The sequence below is a fragment of the Hylobates moloch genome, unplaced genomic scaffold, assembly GCF_009828535.3.
Source record: "Hylobates moloch isolate HMO894 unplaced genomic scaffold, HMol_V3 SCAFFOLD_6, whole genome shotgun sequence".
Lineage (NCBI taxonomy): Eukaryota > Metazoa > Chordata > Mammalia > Primates > Hylobatidae > Hylobates > Hylobates moloch.
In genome coordinates, this window is record NW_026652281.1 from 91,469,608 (window position 1) to 91,491,559 (window position 21,952).

The 21,952-nt window shown below is 40.2% G+C and overlaps 1 protein-coding gene across 1 annotated transcript in view; it reads right to left on the bottom strand.

Annotated features, from left to right (window-relative positions):
• CES5A (carboxylesterase 5A) overlaps positions 1–21,292 on the bottom strand; it is a 110,371-nt gene extending 89,079 nt beyond the window's left edge. The window contains 2 exon segments of the mRNA XM_032157372.2: positions 15,158–15,275; positions 21,165–21,292. Of these exon segments, the coding sequence (XP_032013263.2) occupies positions 15,158–15,275; positions 21,165–21,206 (160 nt within the window). The 5' untranslated portion in view covers positions 21,207–21,292.
• Between the last annotated feature and the right edge of the window lie 660 nt (positions 21,293–21,952).

Consider the following 21,952-nt stretch of genomic DNA (forward strand, 5'->3'; position numbering starts at 1 on the left):
CGGGAGAGTTACTGGTGTAAGTTTCAGTTTGAAAGCTGGCAGCCTGGAGACCCAAGAAGAATTCATGTTTTTGTTTTGGGTTTTTTTGTTTGTTTGTTTGTTTGTTTGTTTTGAGACAGAGTCTCACTCTGTCACTCAGGCTACAGTACAGTGGTATGATCTCGGCTCACTGCAAACTCCACCTCCTGAGTTCAAGCCATTCTTTTGCCTCAGGCACCTGAGTAGCTGGGATTACAGGTGTGCACCACCATGCCTGGCTAATTTTTGTATTTTTAGTAGAGATGGAGTTTCACAGTGCCAGGCTGGCTTGAACTCCCGACCTTAGGTGATCCACCCGCCTTGGCCTCCCAAGGTGCTGGGATTACAGGCATGAGTCACTGTGCCTGGTCTAATGTTTCAATTTGAGTCCAAAAGGTGGAATAGAAAAAGATATCCCAGCTCAAAACAGGCAGGAGGAGTTTCTTCTTTTCTGTGGGAGAGTCAGCCTTTCTATTCTATTTCAGCTTTCAACTGATTAGATGAGGGCCACCCACATGAGGAAGGGCAATCTGCTTTACTCAGGCTATTGATTCAAACATTAATCTCATCTAAAAACAGCCTTACTGACACAGCCAGAATAATATTTGGCCAAATATCTGGGCACCCCATGGCCCAGTCAAGTTGACATGTAAAATTAATCATCACATCCATCTTAGAATATGATTTCTTCTCCTTCCATATATCCAAAGTCCAACCATCCTTCAAGGCCCAGTAAAGAACCACCTCTTCCTACAAGCCTTCCACCACACTCCTTTTCACTCTGAGTTCTATACCGTTTTTAAACTTTATTTATAGTCAACCTCAGATTCTCTCTGGGTAGATGTCTGTGTGTAACTTTTTGCCAGTGCATTCTTCCATGAACTCTCCTGGTGATGTTTCATTCACTAATGCTTTTTTTTTTTTTTTTTTGCATATTCTTTCTTCCATACACACTCCACCTAGTCCTCCTGGCAATGTATACAATATGACAGACAGGCATGCCTTCCAACTGTCTCATCACAAAGTTATAAGAAATAGAAGTTAATAAACAGGGAGCAACATATAAAAACATTGAGTCAGAGATGACACACAAAAGCTGAAATTTCCATTGCTGCCAATATTCCAATCTGTAGATGGGTCTTTAACAGTCACCAAAGTAGGGAGCCCATGAGCCTGTGTTCTCAGGCCTTCCTTCCTCCTGACTTCAGTTCGGCATTCTCTGATGTGGTGCTTCAACTCTCACTCCTCCTTGGATCCTCTGTCACCTCCAGTCTTTTCAGCACTCCAGTAGCCATGCTGTTATTTCTGGACCATCCTCAGCAGCATGCCTAACTTTCCATGATACTTGAAAATCTACTTTCCATGCCTCAAAGAATTAATGGAAGAGAAAGAATTCATGGAGAGACCTGGGTTTTGCCTTGCACAATGCCATCTTTGCAGCTCTGCAATCCCACATCTTCTCCTCCCGTGTGTGTTCATATGGAGCACTTACTGGAAAATCCATTTGAGAATCCTCTAAGATCTCTGCCCAGTCAGATAATTCTCCTCCCACGCCCTTCTGGCCATGATGCTCTTTATATCAAAGCATCTACAAGCTGCAAAGTGGGATCATCCTCTGGTGTATATTTTCTATTGGACCCAAGCATACACTAGGTTTCTCCAGCTGGCCACTAAGTCTGAGGGCCAGTTCTTAGTCCTATCTTCTTTTGTGCCTCCCTGACTTTTAGTAGTAGGCGCTTCTCTAATCCCTGCTAATCACTCAGTGATACCAATACAGATTAGAGGATTAGCTAATTCAGTGGAGGGATGCTTTTTGAGAGTAGACATTAGGCTGCTAGTAGCTTCCAGCAGCCAAAATAGTTTTTATTTTAGGTGACAGGGGTCACATGAAGCTGAGGAGAACTTTAATAAGGAGAACATTTTTTGAGTATCTATTAAAGTATTGAACTGTAGCATTTACCGAGTGTTTACCATGTGTAAGGCATCATCTCATATGCTTCATATATATCCATACACCTTAAACAATTTATCCTGAAAACAACTCTAGTGAGGGAGCATTATAATTATACTCCCTTGACAGATGAGGAAACTGAGGCACACAGATGTTAAATACAACAGCAAATGGGCTACAAGAGACCAGGCAGATACGTGATACTATCACAAAGAGCAGAGTAAGACAAATACCCCAAGAAAAGAAAGCAGAGAGGGTAGTTCTCTCACTTGGGATTTCCATATGTGCTTTGCCTACCTGGAGAACTTAACATGTCCTTCAAGACCCACCTCAAGATCTGTGCATTTTAGTAAAGGCTTCTCTAACCCCTTCCCCCAGCAGAGCTGTCTCCACCCTTTGTTGGCCCCTCCTGCTGAGACATAGCATTGGCCCAGCCCCAATCACCTTGCATGATGACTGCTTCCATATCTGCCTCCCTCGCTGGGCCATGAGCTCTCCTGGAGGGCAGGGACAGATTGTGCTTCAAGGCCTTCTCAGCACCAACCCTTGCTGATGATACAGCAGTGAGGCAGGCTTACCTAAAGGCCTCTATCCTGAAGTGACGTGTGACTTCCACTCACATTCCATTGCCTGCAGCAAGTGGTATGCTTCTGGTTGCGTTCCACACCTCAGACTTTGCCTGGTGAAATTCAGCTATGCCAAAAAAAAACAAAAAAAACATAGGGATGGGGACTGCCAGTTGGCTGAGTGACAAACAGGTGGCGGATGGCCAAGCCAAGTGGGCATATCATACTCACACCTGGGACACCTGCAAAGAGGCACTTCTGGAAATGTAGGAAAGTTGTAAGTCAGTCTGGATGGTGTGGGCTATGGTGGAAGCCTTTGGGACACAGAAGGAGCCCACGATCCTTCTTCATAATTCTTCTTTTTATGTTAATTATCAGCCTGACCTTGGACAGGGCCCTTTCCCGCAAGGGTCCTCTTTCTCTCCACTGGCAAAATATTGGGCTACAAGCTTACTGTCTTGTGGATGTAAGATTCCATGCTCTTGACAACCACGCCAGGCACCTGCCTCATCTATGTGCCAAAAATGTTATCTACCCCCTAGTTTGGGATCCTGAGAAATTTTAGCAAAATTTGCCAAATACTATAGAGAAATAGATACTTTTCCTTTCCCATTTTTAAAAATCGCCTTTTTTTCTACCCACAACAATTTTTTCCTCCTCAAATATTGAGTTCCACGAGTGAATAAGCTACGTCATCTCTAAGTTTCCAGAAATGTAGATTCCATGGAGCGAGGGAAAGAAGGGATGAACCATCTTTTCCCTTTCGTCACAGGAAACTGCAGCACATTTCCAAAGTAAGATGGGCTTCTAATTATTAAAAATAAACTCTGGCCCACAGCCTGATTTGCACATTAATGTAGCCAGCAGATGCAGACTTCCAAACATGCTCTCTAGCTCCATACTGAGACCCAGCTTCTCTGCCCATTTTTCATGCTGAGATTCTCTAAGGACAACCATTTCTGTTTGGAGAACCATGAAATCTGCTAATTGCTCTCTCAAGGAAGGGGATACTGCCCTAGGGCTTAAGGGGGCAATGGGTCCCTAGAATCTGACTGAGGAACTTAAGGAAGATGAAAGGAAACTTAAGATATGTAGATATGTTGGGAGGCCGAGGTGGGTGGATCACAAGGTCAGGAGATCAAGAGCATCCTGGCTAACACGGTGAAACCCCGTCTCTACTAAAAATACAAAAAATTAGCTGGGCGTGGTGGCGGGTGCCTATAGTCCCAGCTACTTGGGAGGCTGAGGTAGGAGAATGGTGTGAACCCGGGACGCAGAGCTTGCAGTGAGCCAAGACCACGCCACTGCACTCCAGCCTGGGGGGACAGAGTGAGACTCTGTCTCAAAAAAAATATATAGATAGATAGATAGATAGATAGATAGATAGATAGATAGATAGATAGATGATAGATAGATAGATATAGATATGTATTAAGACTCTTTTAATATTAAGTGGCAGAAACGCCAACTGATACTGGCTAATGCAGAGGAAGTGGGGTGGGGGGTTGTTGCTAATTTGTTTTGTTTTGTTTTGTTCATGTCCCTGAAAAGTCTAGAATGTGGGAGATGATTACTAGCTTCAGGAATGGCTGGATCTATACACTTAAGCAAGCTCATTAGGAGTTTGTCTTTCTCTCCTCTAGCTCACTTTCCTCAATGTGCCCTTTTACTCTCAGGCAAACTCTTCTCAAGCTGTGACAAGATTTCATCCCCATAGGTAAATAACCCCAGTGAAGAGAAATTCTGTTTCCTACTAGTTCCCACAAAAGTATCAGAAATGACCCTTGTACAATTTGAATCACATGCTCAGTCCTCAACCAATCATTGCAGCTTTGGGATAGAGTACATCAACTGATCAGATCAGAGCACATGGAAGTAGGGTTGAGGTCCACCCCACTCACATCTCATGAACTAAGAGTACAAAGGGGTAGTTCCCCAAAGAAAAATGAACTTTAAAACCCGGACTAAATATGTGCACCATTCTGAGGACTCTGTATAGTAAATACTAACAGGTAGATAGGGAAGTAAGACCAGAACTCAAAGTACTATTGAATGTTATGAATTATTTTTTCCCCTCTGTTATTCTAGGACCAGAACATGACATGGCCCCCTGACACCCTGATGTGGTCATTAACATGAATAGAGAGCTCTAGGAAACACTCTATAGTTCTGGGTCAAGAAGTAGGAAAGGGAACTCCTACTCTCAGATAGGAATGAACTGAAAAACTCCATCAACAAATAAGACCTTACTGATATTTATGGAATACCCTCATCCAACAAAAGCAACATTCAATTTTTTTCAAGTGCCTATTAAATATTCACCAAGATAGAGCATGATCCTGGATCATAAAACAAGCTTTAACCAATTTAAAATAATGGAAATTATACAAAGTATGTTCTCAAACTGTAATGGAATTAAACTGGAAATCAATAAGAGAAAAACAAGAGGAAAATATCTAAATGCTAACATATTAAACAACACACTTCTAAATAATTCATAGGTCAAAAAAGAAGTCCCAAGAAATACGAGAAAATATTTGAACTGAATGAAAATAAAAATACAGCCTATCAAAATTTGTGAAGTGCCTCTAAAATAGGGCTTAGATGAAAATTTATAGTATTGATTTAAAAAGAAGAAAAACAAAACTGAAAAAAAGAAAAATAAAGATCTCAAATCAGCCATCTAGGCTTCCACCACAAGAAACTAGAAAAAGAAGAGTAAAACAAAACTAAAGTAACCAGGAGAAAAAAGGCAGTAAAAGTAATGTAGAATCAATGAAACTGAACCCGAAAGGCTATGGAGAAAGTTAATCAAGTCAAAGGTGTTTTTTCAATAATTGGAAAAATCAAAATGTGTCTAGCAAGACTGACAGAGAAAGAAGAGACAAGATACAAATGATTAATATCAGGAATGAAAGAGAAGATATCACTACAGGTCCTGTGGCCACTAAAAATAATAAGGAAATACTACAAACATAATACATATAAATTCAAAAACTTAGATAAAATTGAACAATTCTTGGAAAACCACAAAAAACAAAACTCATCCAAGATGAAATGAATAACCTAAATAGTCCTATACTTATTTTAAAAAATTGAATCTATCTTTTAAAACCTTTCAAAAAAGTCATTTCCAGGCCTGATACCTTTACTAGAAATTCTACAAAATATTTAAAGAAGAAAAAAAATAATTCTACACAATTTCTTTCAGAAAATAGAAGTGAAGGAAACATATACCCACTCATTTCACAAAGCCAGTATACCAAAAACATACAAAAGCAGTGACAAATAGAAAACTGCAGACTAATATCCTTCATAAATATAGAAGCAAAATTTCTCAGCAAAATAACAGCAACCAAATTAAAAAAACACATATACAACCAAGTGGAATTTATAGCAGGAATATAAGGCTGATTCAATATTTAAAAATCAATCAGTGTAATCTACTATATTAAAATTTTAAAAGGCAAAATACATCATCATATGTAATCCAGAAAATGCGTTTGACAAAATGCAACAATTCATGATAAAAAATAAAACCTCTCCATAAACTTGAAATAGAAGAAAACATCCTCAATCTGATAAAGAACAAATGTAAAAGGCCTACGGTTCACATTCTACTTAATGGCAAATTATGAATGTTTTTGTTATCAGATTGGGAGAAAGGCATGGATGAATTCTCACTGCTCCTTTTTAATATTGTACAGGAAGTCCTAGCTATTTGCAATAAGCAGACAAAAGAATCAAAAGCATACAGACTAGAAAAGAAGAAATAAAACCTTCTATTTGTAGATGACATAGCTTTCTATACAGAAAATCCCAAGGAATCTATAAAAGCTTCTAAAACCAATACCTGAGTTTAGCAAGATTGCAAGGCAACATACAAAATCAATCATATTGCTATATATTAGCAATGTATAATTGGAAAACAAAATTTTAAAACAATGTCATTCACAATACCCTTCCAAAAAATGAAATACATATATAAGATCTGTATGCTGAAAACTATAAAAAATGCTTATGAAAGAGGTTAAAGAAGACCTCAATAAATGGAGAGATACACCATGTTCATGGATTGCAAAACTCAGCATAGTTACAATGTCAGTTCTTCCCAAAATGATCTACATGTTTAACACAACTCCAATAAAAATCCCAGGAGGATTTTTTTTTAAATATTGACGAGTGGACTTTCAAATTTATATGAACATGGAAAAGAACTAGAATAGCCAAAACAATTTTGAAAAAAGAATTACAAAGTTGGAGCACTTACACTACCTGATCGTATGATTTCCTATAAAGCTTCAGTAGTCCAGATAGTGTGGTGCCAGCAAAAGGACAGGCACATAGATAGCATGAGAGAGTTTCCTAGGGTGATCAAATCGTTCTATATTCTGATTGTGGCAGTGGCTGCACAAACCTATACCTGAGTTAAAAGTCATAGAACAGTACATCCTTCCAAAAGTCAATGGTACTATCTTATACTTTTAAAATAAAATTTCTTTTTAGACCCTTTAATTGAAAAACAAACTTCCATATACACCATGGAATACTATGCAGCCATAAAAAATGATGAGTTCATGTCCTTTGTAGGGACATGGATGAAACTGGAAATCATCATTCTTAGTAAACTGTCACAAGGACAAAAAACCAAACACCGCATGTTCTCACTCATAGGTGGGAATTGAACAATGAGAACACATGGACACAGGAAAGGGAACATCACACTCCGGGGACTGTTGTGGGGTGGGGGGACGGGGGAGGGATAGCATTGGGAGATACACCTAATGCTAAATGACGAGTTAATGGGTACAGCACACCAACATGGCACATGGAAACATATGTAACAAACCTGCACATTGTGCACATGTACCCTAAAACTTAAAGTACAATAATAAAAAAAAAAAAAGAAAAACAAATTTCCAAGGTGTTAAGTCAGTTCACTGGAGAAAAGAAAATGTTTTTAACAAAAGCGCTGAAACAATCCATATGGAAATAAATGAACTTCAACTCTATCTTCACTCCATACACAAACATAAATTAAGACAGATCATAGACCTAAGCATAAAAGTGAAAACCATAAAGCTTCTAGAATAAAACACAAAAGAATACTTTTGCATTCTTAGATTAGACAAAGATTTCTTGGGACATTAAAATCATGAAGCATAATGAAAACGATAGGTAACTTGAACTTAAATTTTAAAATCCCTATTTATGAAAAGACATCATTAAGAAAATGAATAGTAAAAAAACAAATAGGGGAGAGGTTTTTGCCACATTTATATCTGACAAATGACTTGTGTATAACACATAAAGAATTCCTACAAATCAACAATAAAATGGCAAGCTACCTTTTTTAAACTGGGCAAATAACTTAAAAGATACTTCACAGGGGAAGATACACATATAGCTAATAAGAAATGGTATTTAACATCAATGCAAATTTTAACTACAGTGAGACACCGTTTTATGCTCACCAGAATGGCTATTCTAACAATACAAAATGTGGAACCTATGAACCATCTGGAACTCTGGTGTGTCACTATTGGGAATGTAAAATGGTACAACCATTTGGATATCTGTTCAGCAGCTTCTACTAAAGTTACTCATGTATCTATTGTATGCTTCAACATTCCACTCCTATTTCAACAGAAATGGGTTCATATGTGCACTTAAAATGTGGAAGAGGATGCTCATTGCAGTCTTAATCATAATATCCAAAATTGGAAATAACTCAAATGTTTTCAATAGTAAAATAGATAAACAAATAGTGGTATGTCCATACAATAAAATACTATTCCGCAGCAGTAAAGGAAAAAACAACCTGGATGAATCTCAAAAACATTACAGTGGGCAAAGGAAGCCAGGCACATAATAGTACATACTGGGCGATTTTGTCCATGTCAAGTTCTAAAACACACAAAACTAAGCTAAGGTGATAGGAATCAGAACAGTGGTTGCCTGCGGGATTGGAAGGTTGGCTACAAATGAGCCCAAGAGAACTTACTGGAGGGATGTAAATACTTTGTAGCTTGTTTTGGATAATGATTTCACAGCTGATTACAATTTTCCAAACTAATGAAATTGAACATTTTAGAGTTGCACATTTCTATTGTATATAAATTTTACCTCAATTTAGTTAAAAAAAAGAAACCATTTATAAATGTAGCACTTTACTTTCTACAAACCATTTTCACACTCATTCCCCTATTCCCTCCATATAATCTTCTCATCAACCCTAGGCAGTAGGAAGATCAGGATTATTGTATGAATGAGTAGACTGCGAGAGATCAGAATGAGGGAGCAACTCCCAAGGTCACGCACAGAGCAAGCTCTTGCCAGATCAGGGACTAAAGCCCAGGTGTTAGGACTCCACAGCCAGTGCTCCTTACGCAATGCCTTGTTTTTAAACGTGTTCTCCCTTTCTCGCATGCATTACCGAGATCCCCAGGGGCACAGTAAATGTCAGCTTCCTCAGTTCTCACCACATTAATCTCTTTTGCATACCCAAATTCTGCCTACGATTTCATTGAAAAGTTTGTGAATTACTGATGTTACAGATGCTAAAACAAACATACATATCCAGGGGCTTCTCTTTCCTTTGCATAGCTTTGTGGTATAATTTGGGAGACATTAGAGTCCAATTTTCACTCTGGGCCAAAAACAGTTATATCTGTTTGAAACAGTGCAGGCTCCAGGCACCAGCTATTACACCAGAGTACACAGAACAGAAAGACAGGCTGGAGAGGAAGGGCTTTAACCACAGTGTGATGCCAGCCTAGTCACTCTCCCTCTCTGAGACTCAGTTTCCCCATCTTTCATACAAGGGGCCTGGACCAGATAAGCTTTAACTGAGTATCCAGTAAGAGGATCTAGAGCTGGAGGGGCAGTATTCGTCTTCTTCTGAAACCTCCCATATGTGTATTATCAGCCCAGGTATCCCACCTGAGGATTCTCTTTCCAGGGAAAAATGGCAAGTCATTGAGCTGAAGGGGACTCACCTCCATGCAGAGAAGTGACCAAGACCTCCAGGATAAATCGTCTTCCATTTCCTGTCCAAGGAAACTTCAAGGGATCTGACAACCTCTCTGTATTACTTACGGGCTAAGAAATTGTATTGTGAAGACTTGGGTTCCAGTCCTGGTTCCATCAATAGCTGACAGTACGACTCTGAACAAGACCCCTCTCCTCCAGGGACTTGTCGCCTTACCCATAAAATGGAGTTAATGGCCCCTGATGACCTCCTGGATTGTTGAGAAGATCTAATGAAGTAAAAGGTAAGAACGTGCCTTGAACAGAATAAACTCTCTACCACCATTGGGGGCTCTCATTTTTTGGGAGAGGGAAGCCAGGGATATCTTCTAGTCCCTGCGGTGCAGACCAACCTTTTTTCCCCATCCCTGTGCAGTGCCACTCAGACCACTAGATGGCGGTAGCTGTCACTTGCCAATTCTGGAAAAAAGGGTGTGGGAGAGCCAGGGGGGCCGCCTGCTTTAGGAAAACTAGGCCAAAGCCAGCCCGTTACATCACTTCTGATCCAAGCAGCCAGTTCAGTCTGGATTTTTCCTTATTGCAGGCGACAATGCAAAAAACTTCCAGGCTCTTGCGCATTTCAATGCTAATTGTTCGGCCTGAAAACAGTCTTTAACTCCCAGGGATTGGTCCTGCAGGCTCTGCCCCATCTTCCCTGGGTACAGCTTCTCTACTTAGGGCCTCCTACTGCCCTCTCCAGATACCCCATGCTAATACCCCACCCTCAGCCACACTTGAAGTGAATTTCTCGTCCTGCCTTTAAATCTCCATCTCATTCATCAGGCACTTATTGATATCTACTTGTGTGCAAAGGCCTGCACCAGGGCCTATGCTGGGGTAAGTGGGACCCAGACCCTATCCTCAAGGGAAAGAAGGGGGGCTACAAACTACATGAGTTCAAATCCGCCTCTGCTTCTCACTTGCTATATGCATGATTTGAACCAGTCACTCAAGTTTTCTCTTCTTCAACTTTCTTCATTTTAAAATGGGGTTAATAATAGGTTTGTTTTATTTGTTAAATGAGCTCATACTGGCCAGTTCTTTGACTTGGAATGGGGTCTAGCACTTCATAAGCAATAATCATTTATTGAGCACCTATTAGGGGTAGGTACATTATCTGATTTAATGCCCATATTAATGGCTTGGCAAAGTTAAGCAATTTGCACAAGGTTGTTTTGAACCTGGTCTGTCTGACTCCAGGAAATCTGCCTTCACCTGTTCTTACAGAAAGTGAACAGCTAAACAAAGGTACCAAGGGACAAGGAGACCTGCAGACTACACTGCCAGTCCCAGCAGCACAGCTACAAATCGGGCAACCTAAACCTGCCATTCGGGTCTCAGCGATCCTGTTCTGGATTTAGCTCTAGCACTAACTGGGGACTAACACTAACCTCTAGCAATAACCCCTCCTTGGGACTCAATTTATTCACCTATAAACAAGGCAGCTTGATAGATCAGTATCTTCCACACATGTCTAGTTGTCAAAATCACCTGGGGTCTTTCTTGAAAGTATGGAATTTTGGACTCCACGTCAGGTCTGCTAAAATAGAATCTCCAGGGGAAGGGTCTGCAGATCTATTTTTAACAAGTGATTCAGAAAACTCTTAGGACCAGGAAAGTTAGGAAAGCATCCTAGGCCCGGATGATCTTAGCAATTCTCCCAGCTCCTACTATCACTCAGTCGGGCTCTTGATCTGCCTCCCTACAGACCCCTCATGAACACTACAGTCCCTCTACCTGTGCCCCAGGATTTGACCCTTCTGAGCAATTCCCCACCCTGCATGGATTTGATAGCTCCTTCCTTCCTGTAAGGCACTTAGGTTCCTAAGGGAGCTAAAGCTATTTAAATAATGAATGGAATTTACAGTAGCCTTCAGAATTCACTTAAGCAATAGAAACATGATTGCAGTAAAGTCTCCTTAAAAATCTTTTCATCGGGTTAGAAAGAAGATAAAGTAACTTCTCTCTTGACTTTCCTAATATGCAAACCAGGATGTTTTGACAAGACTCAATTCTAAATTTCTGCAATGTCCATTTGGAAGGTATAATGTTCACTGTCAGAATAACCGTGTCCTGCTGCCCCAGTCTGATATACCCAGAAGCCGTAGGTCAAACCACATTTCAGGCCAAGGGCAGGGTTACCAGCTCCTGTGTCCTGGTGGGGAGCCTTGTGAAAAAAAAAATGGGAAAGAAGCTGCAAGGCACAAAGCCAGCCCCAGCTCCATTCTATCAGCTTGTACTATAAATCCTGCCGATCTTTGTTCTTCCTGTTTGCAGAGTCATCAAATGGCACAACTAAGCAATATTGGCTGCCCATTTTTCCTTCTTTCTGTTGCAGTCTCTCAGTTCCTACAAGCAGTTGACCTCACTAACCTCAAACAGACCTGAAATTCTCACTGTTAGGCCATGCCCTTGGGCTTAGGGAGTGTTTTCTGGAAGAGTATGTACCTTGGGTTGAGTTTTGGAAGATTGGTGTCTCAGTCAGCTATTGCCATAAGAATGCCACATAACAAAGCACCCCAGTACTTGGTGCTTACAGCATTCAGTTATTGTCACTCATACATATGTGGGTTAACTGGGGCAGCTCTGCTGATCTCACCTAGGCTCAGCTGAGTTTGGCTCTGGCCTTCAGTTTGATCCATGTACTCCAGGTATCCCTCAGTTCTTCTTAGACCACCAGGTTAGCCAAGACATGTTTCTCTTATTGTGATGGAAGAAGCCCAAGAGGACAATCTCACAACTCAAGTCTACTTCAAGCTGCTGCTGACTTCACATCTGCTCACATCCCATTGACCACAGCAAAGGGCAATGACATACAATCTGCCCAATGTGAGGCCAAAGCAAGTCACAGAACACAGGAGGGGCATGGGAAGGTTAAAATGTAAAGAGAGCCAAGTACTTGGGGCCACTCCCTGCAGATGGGATGATACCTGGGAGGGATCCCAGGGAAGTTAGAGCTGGGCTTCATTTAGAATTCACTTAAGCAATAGAAAAACGGTCGCAATAATGTCACACCAGGTTGTTTGCATCAAACAAATCACAATTTCAGCAAAAGATCAGATGGAGAAGAGACACTGAGTGACCATCTTGTCCCACCCCCTCAGCTTCCTGATAGCCTGATAGGAAAAGGGGCTTATGGAAGGTCATTAGGCAAGTAAGAAGCAGAACAAAGAATATTATCTGTCCTTAGGCAATTTTCCTATCTGAGATGCTCCTAAACAGTCCAGGGAATTAAAATTTCATTTATTGACAAACATTTATTTAGCACTCACTCTGCGCTAAGCACTGTTCTAGATGTTAGGAATAAAGAAGTGAACAAAACACTTCTCATAAAGCTTCCATTCTGCTTGGGGGAGGAATAGACTAAATAAACAAGGAAATCCATCGCATGGTGATAAGTGTTATGAGAAAAAATAAACATGGCGAGGGAGATGGTTAGTGCCAAAGTTGGGGTTGTAGGGAGAGGAGGTTAGTGTCATTGATTGGGTAGTGAAGGAAGGTCTCAGATAAGAGGACATTTGAAATGGAAGTTGAAGGAAGTGATGGGAGGAGCCATGAAGATATCTGGGCATTTTCAGCAGGGAGAACTTCAAGTAGGTCTGGAACAAGCTTGGCATGGACTGGAGTGAGCAAGGGGGATGTAGTGGTAGGAAAGGTCAGCAGGACAGCAGGGGAGGGCCAGGTCATAAAGAGCCTTGGGGGCCATGGAAGGGCTAGGAGTTTTGATTAAAATGAAATGGAAAATATTGGAGAGCGCTGAGCCAAGGAGACACATGAATGGACTTTGGTTTTAAAAGATCCTTTTGACTGCTGTGTTGAGAATAGATTGTAGGGGCTAAGAGTTTGGAACCTGACAGCCTGATTAGGTGGTATAAACCAAAAAAAAAAAAGAAAAAGAAAAAGTGATGTTGATCAATTTAGACGTTGATTTTGCCCAGGTTGAGGACGTGCCTGGGATAAAGAGACACAAGCCACAATAGGATCTGTGGCTCATACTTTTTCCCAGTATGATTTTAAGGGCTTCAATATTTAACAGGGAAAAGACGGGCAGGCCGGGAAAGGAGGGAAAAAAAAGAGGGAGGATATGGTCACATTTTTCTGAGGCTTTGATTAGCACTCACTGAATCCACATGTTGCCTGTGAAAAGGAGGGGGCAGAGGAGCAGTCAATTATGCATTCGTCTCGCGCTCGGTTAATCTGCACTTTACATAAGATAAAGTAAACACGGTACAGGAAGAAGTAGAATATAAATTCATCTCGGGGTAGGCGGTGGAAGGGGGGTACAATTTCTAGTCTCCTCTTGTCCTGTACCATAAAGATAAGCTGTTAATTTACATTGTCAGGGTGAGGGAAGCCCCCTGGGGAGATATGTGGCCTTCTATCTTGTAGCTATCCATTTGGAAACAAAAGGAAAGGCAAGTTTTTTGCATGACTTGGTTTCCAAGCTTAACTTTTCCCTTGACATGCTGAGTTGAGGGTCCCAAGATTTTATTTTCCTTTCACAGTGGCAATTGCTGTAATCCAAGCTAGGGATGGTGATGGTGGCTGGGACCCAGGGGTTGGCATTCCAGGTGGTGAGAAAGGGTCAAATTTAGGATCAAATTGGATGGTAAAGCTGAGCAGATTCCTTGATGAATTAGATTAATGTGGTGTTAAAGTTGGAGGTCAGAAATGACTCCAAGATTTTTGTCTTGACTGACTGAATAGATGTAGTTGCCATTTTCTGAATTGGGGACAGTTGCAGAAGGAGTGGATTTGGGTGGGCAAATCAAAATACATGTGTAAGGGGCCGGTGACTCCCCATACTTTCTGGCTGGCCATATGCAGCTCCTTTCTCCAATCCCAGGGCAGGTTTAAGGGTTTCTGTAGCCAAATATAGCCACAATAGTGCTTTGCTCTGATACATGTAGTAATCTTCAGTAAATGCTCGATCATAGGTTGGGAGCCACAGGAAGCAGACCCTGAGATGAAGTTTAGCAGGCATGAGGTTTATTAGGGTGTTGATCTTGGGGTCACCTGCCAGCATAATGAAGGGGAGGAGGCAGACTGGGAAGAGGGAGACAGTGAGCTGCAATGCAGTGCCAGAGAAGCATGGGGAGTTTTGAAGATGAGGTGATCCTTCAGAACTGCCTGAGTTGGGGCAGAAGGCTGAGAAAGTGGGCTGCTGGCCACCAGGGGCAAAACCATTATTTTATCTGAGGCAATCCCCAAAGGGGAGATAGCTGCGAACTGTACCACTGCCAGCAGTTGGGGAAATATGTCCTTCATTCCTAGAAGCAGATCTAGGTGGCACATCACAATGCCCACCACATCCCCTCATGCCACACACAAAGAAGCAGGCTGATTTCTTTATGTCCATGTATTCTCCTGCACTAATAATTCATGGCTGGTCAGCAAATGGCAAACCAATCTGAGTTCACAAGCTTTCCAACCAGAGGTGAGGCAGGATGAGAACATCTTGACAATGAAAATAAACACAAAGAGAATTCCCGGTGGAAGTATGCCACCAATGGAACCATGGACTGTGAGTGCAGCTGTTGGCCAGACTCAAGGGGCAGACCCAGCCCTGTTAAATTCTAGTCAAACAACTCACCCGCATCTTTGGAATTGTAGTTTAAGACATCAATCCTCAATACATACAAAGTTGAGGAGGTTGGATAAAAATAGTGAACCAGGCACAATCTCTACATTCCCCTTCTTATCCTAAACTCCTGGAAAAAAAGAAATAATAATAATAGTAAACATTGATGATAATAATATAAATAAAATATAATATAACCAATACAGCATAGAAGTAAGAATATAACATATAATAATAAAAATCCATAACAGTGTAGGAAAAAAAGAAGGGGTACCCCCAGTGGATGAAAAAGTTAGGAATGCCTGAAAGGGGAGAGGCAGATGGAGAAGACTGAAGAAAGAAACCACATACCAATAGCACAAAGGAGAGACCTGCTACAAGAAATGGAGGAGCACCAACGTCCAAGGCAGCAGGAGCACCCAAGGATGATTGACAGAATGATTGGTTGGGGTTCTGAGGAAAATCAACCTCATGAAAGAAAAGTCCTAAATTTAACCATCTGAAGACTAAATTGGACATGATGAACTAAATTTAACAAACTGAAGAACTAAATCCCCATGGAAAGAATTAATAGAATTAATAAGAAAATACTTTATAAAAGTCTAGTTAGTATTCTCATGCAAGGGAATGTAGCACACATACAAAATTATCAGATAAAGATCTTGGAAATTACAAACTTGAGTACTGAAATTTTAAAAATCAATATATGAGCTGAATATCAGAATAGATAAAAACTAACAGAAAATGACTGAACTGGAAGATTTAACCAAGGACTTTTCCCAGATGGAAGTTAGAAAAAAGGAAAGAGAAATGGAGAATGAATCCAACAGCATGAAAATCCATTTAATAGGAATTCCAGAAATTGGAAATAAGAGGAATGAAGGAGAAGAAATAATTAAGAGGCAAAGAAAAAAAAAGATGGAAGTCTTTAGATTGAAAAAAAAGATAGAAGTCTTTAGATTGAATGGATCTATCAACTGCTGAGTAAGTTAAATAAAAAGACCCACACTTGGCTGGGCACGGGTGGCTCACGCCTGTAATCCCAGCACTTTGGGAGGCCGAGGCAGGTGGATCACGAGGACAGGAGATCAAGACCATCCTGGCTAACACGGTGAAACTCCATCTCTACTAAAAATCCAAAAAATTAGCCAGGTGTGGTGGCGGGCACCTGTAGTCCCAGCTACTAGGGAGGCTGAGGCAGGAGAATGGCGTGAACCCGGGTAGCGGAGCTTGCAGTGAGCCAGGATTGTGCCACTGCACTCCAGCCTGGGAGACAGTGAGACTTCGTCTCAAAAAAAAAAAAAAAAAAAAGACCCACACTTAAGCTTTTTTTGGAAATATTTACAAGGAAGAAAAGAAAATTCTTCCAACAAACAAAACAGATTAATCAACTTTGGCTGCCATAGCAAAATACCACAGACTGGGGAGTTTAAACAATGGAAATTTATGTCCTCACAGTTCTGGAGGCTGGGGAAGGAAGAGAGTAATAGGAGAAAGTAAGCAGTAAAGAAATAAAAGTTTTTAATATTTTTTGCTGGGAGGATTTAGGAAGTGATTGACTCTAAATATCGGTATGTCTCTTAAACTGCATCAATGCATCAATCTATGCATTAGCAATAAAAAATAGGATGAATAATTTCAAACTATTGTAGAAGAAAAAATGAAATGAAAAGTCATTTAAATGGAAAATCTTAGATTTAGAAACTAACATCCAGATACATGCTGCTTGTAAGATACACCTAAAGCAAAATGAGACAGAGAGGTTAAAAATAAAATAATGGAAATAGCTATGTTGTGCGAATTCTAAGAAAAAGAAAGCCAAGTTGTAATAATATCAAACAAAATAGAACTCAAGGCAAAGAACAATGAAATAAAGTAGGGGGATGGAGTATCCATGTTGATAAAATATAACATCAATAGAGAAGATATCTCAGCCATGAACTTTTATGTACCCAATAACTTAGCTTCAATACAGAAAGCAAAAACTGAAGGATATACGTGGAGAAAGTGTTAATCTACAATCGTGGTAAGAGACCTTGTTATTCACCTTCAGAAATCACCCAATCAAGTAGCTGTGGATCAGGGACAGTTAGAGAGAGTCTGAAGAACATACATATTAAAATTTTACAGTGTGATCTAATGGACATAGATGTTAAGAAAAGGAGACTTCACTATTTTCAGCCACACATAGAACATTCAAAAAAAATTACTCATGTAGTAGGCCACAAAGGAAACCTCAACAAACTTCATTAGAAAGAAGTCAGACAGGTTACCTTCTGGGACAAAATGTAATACAATTAGAAATTAATAACCACCAAATAATTCTATGCACCTGAGCATGGTAAATACTTTAAAAATAACTCTTAGGTTAGCAAAGAAAAAAATATCACTATTTAGAAATGAAAAACAAGGAGAGGCAATAGATCAAAAACCTGAGATATATACCTAATTCATGAAAATTTATAGTCTCAAATAAAGTTCTTAGAAATGAGGAAAAAAGTGAAAGCAAGGTCAATAAGCTCTTTAATTCAAGAAGTTAGAAACAGAAAAATAAAATAATCTCAGTGAAATTAGAGGAAGATATTAATAAAGACAAAATGCAAAAATTAATTAACTAGAACACAAAAAAATCAATAGTATAGATCAATAAAACTAAAAGCTGTTTCTTTGAAAATATCAATAAATTATAAAAGCCTGTGGCAAGACTGAGTGTGAGAATAGAGTAAGTAATGGTCACAAAAATAAACAACATTAAGATATAATAGAGATATAATATACAAAGCACATTTTAAATTAAAGAGAATTTAGACCAAAACATTTTAAAATCTAAACGAATGAATAATTTCCTGGGAAACAATAAATCACAATAAATAATAAATCACAAAAATTGATTCAAGAAGAAAATCATGGAAGACCAATAATCATATAAAAATTGAAATAGTAATTTAAGATCTACCCCCACTAAAGTGCACCAAAGTAAGAAAGTTCTAGCAAACATTCAAAAAATCCATAATCCCATGTGATATACTATGCAGGGCATGGAAGAAGATAAAAACTACTCTAATTCATTCCATGTGGCTACCATAACCAAATACAAAAGTGGGCAAGGAAAACATGGATGAAATGAACAAGCCAATATTATTTATGAGTAAAGATACAAAAATTCTATCTAAAGTATTAGAAAGTCAAAACTAGTAAGGTATTAGGAGCAAAAAATGTAAGGATAGTCCAACATTAGAAAGCAATTGATGTTCCTCACTAGAGTAAAATCATCTCAATAGATACTGTCAACTGATGCTAAAATTTAATATAATTTAACAACAATTTCTGATTAAAACTAACAAATTCAACTTGTAATGTTTTTATACCATAGACCCACAGTGTACATCATAGTTATGGTAAAATATCAGAAACAATCCTTTTAAAATCAGAAACCAGGTAAAGACGTCTATAATCACTATTACTTTTCAATATTGCCCTGAAAGCTTACATAAAGACAAGAGAAGAAAATAAGAAATGTAACTCGGAAGAGAAAGAGACAAAACTGTTAGTATATGCAGTCAGTATAACCATCTATCAGAAAAATCCACAAGAACCAAATGTGAGTTAAACAAGTTGACTAGATATAAAATCAATACACAAAATTAATAATTTTAATGTACCACAGCAATGACTATATAGAATATATATTTTTATAACCCTATTCACAAAAGGAAAAAAAAAACCTGAAAAAATACCTCAGACAAATTTCATAAGAAATGTCAGCAGAAGTGGTATAAAGAGTTAGGATGTGAAGAGAAGCCTGGTTGTGATGTTACTAGGTGGAGTAGAGCTTAAATAGCTGGTTTTGTTTGTTTTGCTTTTTTAGTTTTTCTTATTATTTTGCTTCAAATGGTATTTTATTTTAAAATTTTTAATTATTATGAGTACATAGTAGATGTATATATTTATGGGGTCCATGTAATGTTTTGATGCAGGCACACAATGTGTAATAATCACATCGGGGTAATTGGGGTGTCCATCACCTCAAGCATCTATCAGTTATTTGAGTTAGAAACATTCCAATTCCACTCTTTTAGTTATTTCTAAATACACAATAAATTATTGTAGACTATAGTCAGCCTGTTGTGCTATCAAATACTAGCACAAATTCATTCTATCTAACTATATTTTTGCACCCATTAATCATCCCCAGTTTTTCCCCTGCTCCCCACTGCCCAAGCCAGCCTCTGGTAACCATCATTCTACTCTCTATCTCCGTGAGTTCAATTGCTTTAATTTTTAGCTCCCACATGTGAGTGAGAACATTCAAAATGTGTCTTTCAATACCTGCTTTTTAGGTTCTATTTCCCTTCCAATAGAACCAAGCTCAGAGAGCAAAGGCCAAAATCAAACGCCTGCCTGTTGATCCAAATGTGCCAGGCTTTGCAGGTTCAGTATTTCATCAGCAATTAAGAAAATGTCTTTTCCAGAAGCAGAATGCATTACATGCATTGGAAGTAAAGGGAAGGGAGCAGAGAGAAAATTTGAGGAACATGGAAAACAAAGCCTGGAGACACGCTAAAGCTTCTCATAGTCGGTCCTGACCGAGGTGAAGCTCAGGAGTGGGAGAGGAGAGGTCTCTCCCCCTACACATGCCCCAAAAAACCAGGGTGGCCAAACAGATGGTGAAGAACATTTTTAAACCACTTTTAACACAGTAACTTTTTTTTGCCTGCTTGCTCTTTATTCCTTTAGTCAAAAGTCTTACCAGCTGTCACCATCTCAAGGAAAATGTCAGAGGCTTGTGGCTGCCTGTGCCTCTCCTCAGCTTGGTGCGGGAGAGAGGTGTGGAACCTCAGCCAGCTACAGTCCTGGCTGCAGAACTGCTGAAGTGGCCAAGGATAGGGGGAAGGCCTCTCACAAAAATGAACCCACCATGGAGGCTCGCAGCCAATCTCTTCCTCATACAATCCCTTCCAGGGACTAAGCATGTATACTTTCCAAAGTACTTTCTCTAGGTTCTTGTCTCCTCCGGACACCCCTGAGATAAATATTATTCCCATTGCATGGAGAGAACAATGGCAAAGCCCGGCTTCTAGCTTTGCAATCTACCACCTGTGGATTCTCGGAACAGTTCCTTTTCTTCTCTGGACCTTAGTTTCTCCACATGCACAAGGAAATTGTCCAAATGTCCTCCAAAGTTGCTTCCAACTCTAAAGCTCTGATGCATTGTCTAATACCAGTTAGACATCCCTGATCCTCCTCTCTGAATGACAGTTCTGGCTGCTGCTTCCCTGACCCCTTCCTTCTGCCCCAGGGAGAGCTCAGTATACACCAAAGAAATCAGAACATGCAAACCGCAAGAGGCTACCAAAGTCACTTCCTTAACTTTTTTTTTCCCTTCTTTTTCAAACACCAATAAGTAACTTCTTTAAATGGAAGCCAAGTAGGGCTGTTGGTTTCCTGTTGAGTCAAAAAAAAATTTTTTTTTTTGATGAGTAATTTGCTGAAACTAATCCCCCCATCTTTTAAAAGTCACACATTTAAACTGATTTAAAGAGACCTTTAAAGATGCATTTAAATTTTCTTTCCTCCTTGTTTAACTATATAATTGTTTTCACTCACAGTAATATTCTCTTGGAGGCGTATGCTTGACTTATTTAATAAATCTTTCTCCACATTTGAAATCATCCATTAGCAATAAGGAGCTTGACACTCCATTACCCACAATAAATTTCACTGCCATTAAATCGCCACATGCCGCATGGAGGAAAGGAGATACCAGGATGGTCTCTCTAAGACAGGGCAGAGTCAGAGCTCAGCATGGAGCCTGCTCTGAGCCTGCCTCTCAGGTCCTTAGCCCAGCCCTGGGTTCTCCTGGTAGTCAAGGTATCCATCTATCCAGCCTACCGTGGGGGCTGACCCAGAGAGACAAAGTTGGGTGGGTAAATTTGCATCTAATCTAAGGCTCATCTTTCTCATTCCAGTGGGTTTGGGGGTGGGGTCCAGGCAGTGGCACCCTGTGGCTAATACTCACCTTTAGGCCATGGCATGGAGCAGGGCAAACCAGAACAGCCATCAGAGTCGCCCTTGGTCCTAACACAAAACCTCAGCATCCCAGCTGGCCTTGACACAGAGCCCCAGTCCTCTTGCACATCATGTACATGGTACAGCTGATAAAGAAAAGTCAAATGAGTTCACCACTTTCCTCTACTGTTGCCAGCTGGCTGCATTCTCAGGGGACACTGAAGCTCAGCTTGCAAGCTGATGACGTCTCTGCTTACCACCAACGGGCAGCTCCAGCGTGGAGAGAAAGAAAGAAATCATTGACTGGGAGGACCTCAGAATCAGAGCTGAAAGAGACCTCAGAGGCCGTTGATTCCAGTTCTGAAGCTTTGGTATGTCAGCATCACCTTGGGAGCTTGTTAAACGTACCCATGTCCAGCCCCACCACACACCAAGGAAATTCTAACTCAGAAGATCTGGGTGGGCCTGGATGTCTGAAGCCTCAAGAGCAGCAAATGCTAACGCATCTGGATTTTTAAAAACCAGTGATTTGGCTTCCAGTTTCTCAACACTGGCTATAAAATGTAATGAGCTGGGGCCAGGCGTGGTGGCTCATGCCTGTAATCCCAGCACTTTGGGAGGCCAAGGGGGTCAGATCACTTGAGGTCAGGAGTTCGAGACCAGCCTGGCCAATATGGTGAAACCTTGTCTCTACTAAAAATACAAAAATCAGCCGGGCATTGCGGCGCACACTTGTAGTCCCAACTACTCAGGAGGCTGAGGCAGGAGAATCGCTTGAACCCAGGAGGCAGAGGTTGC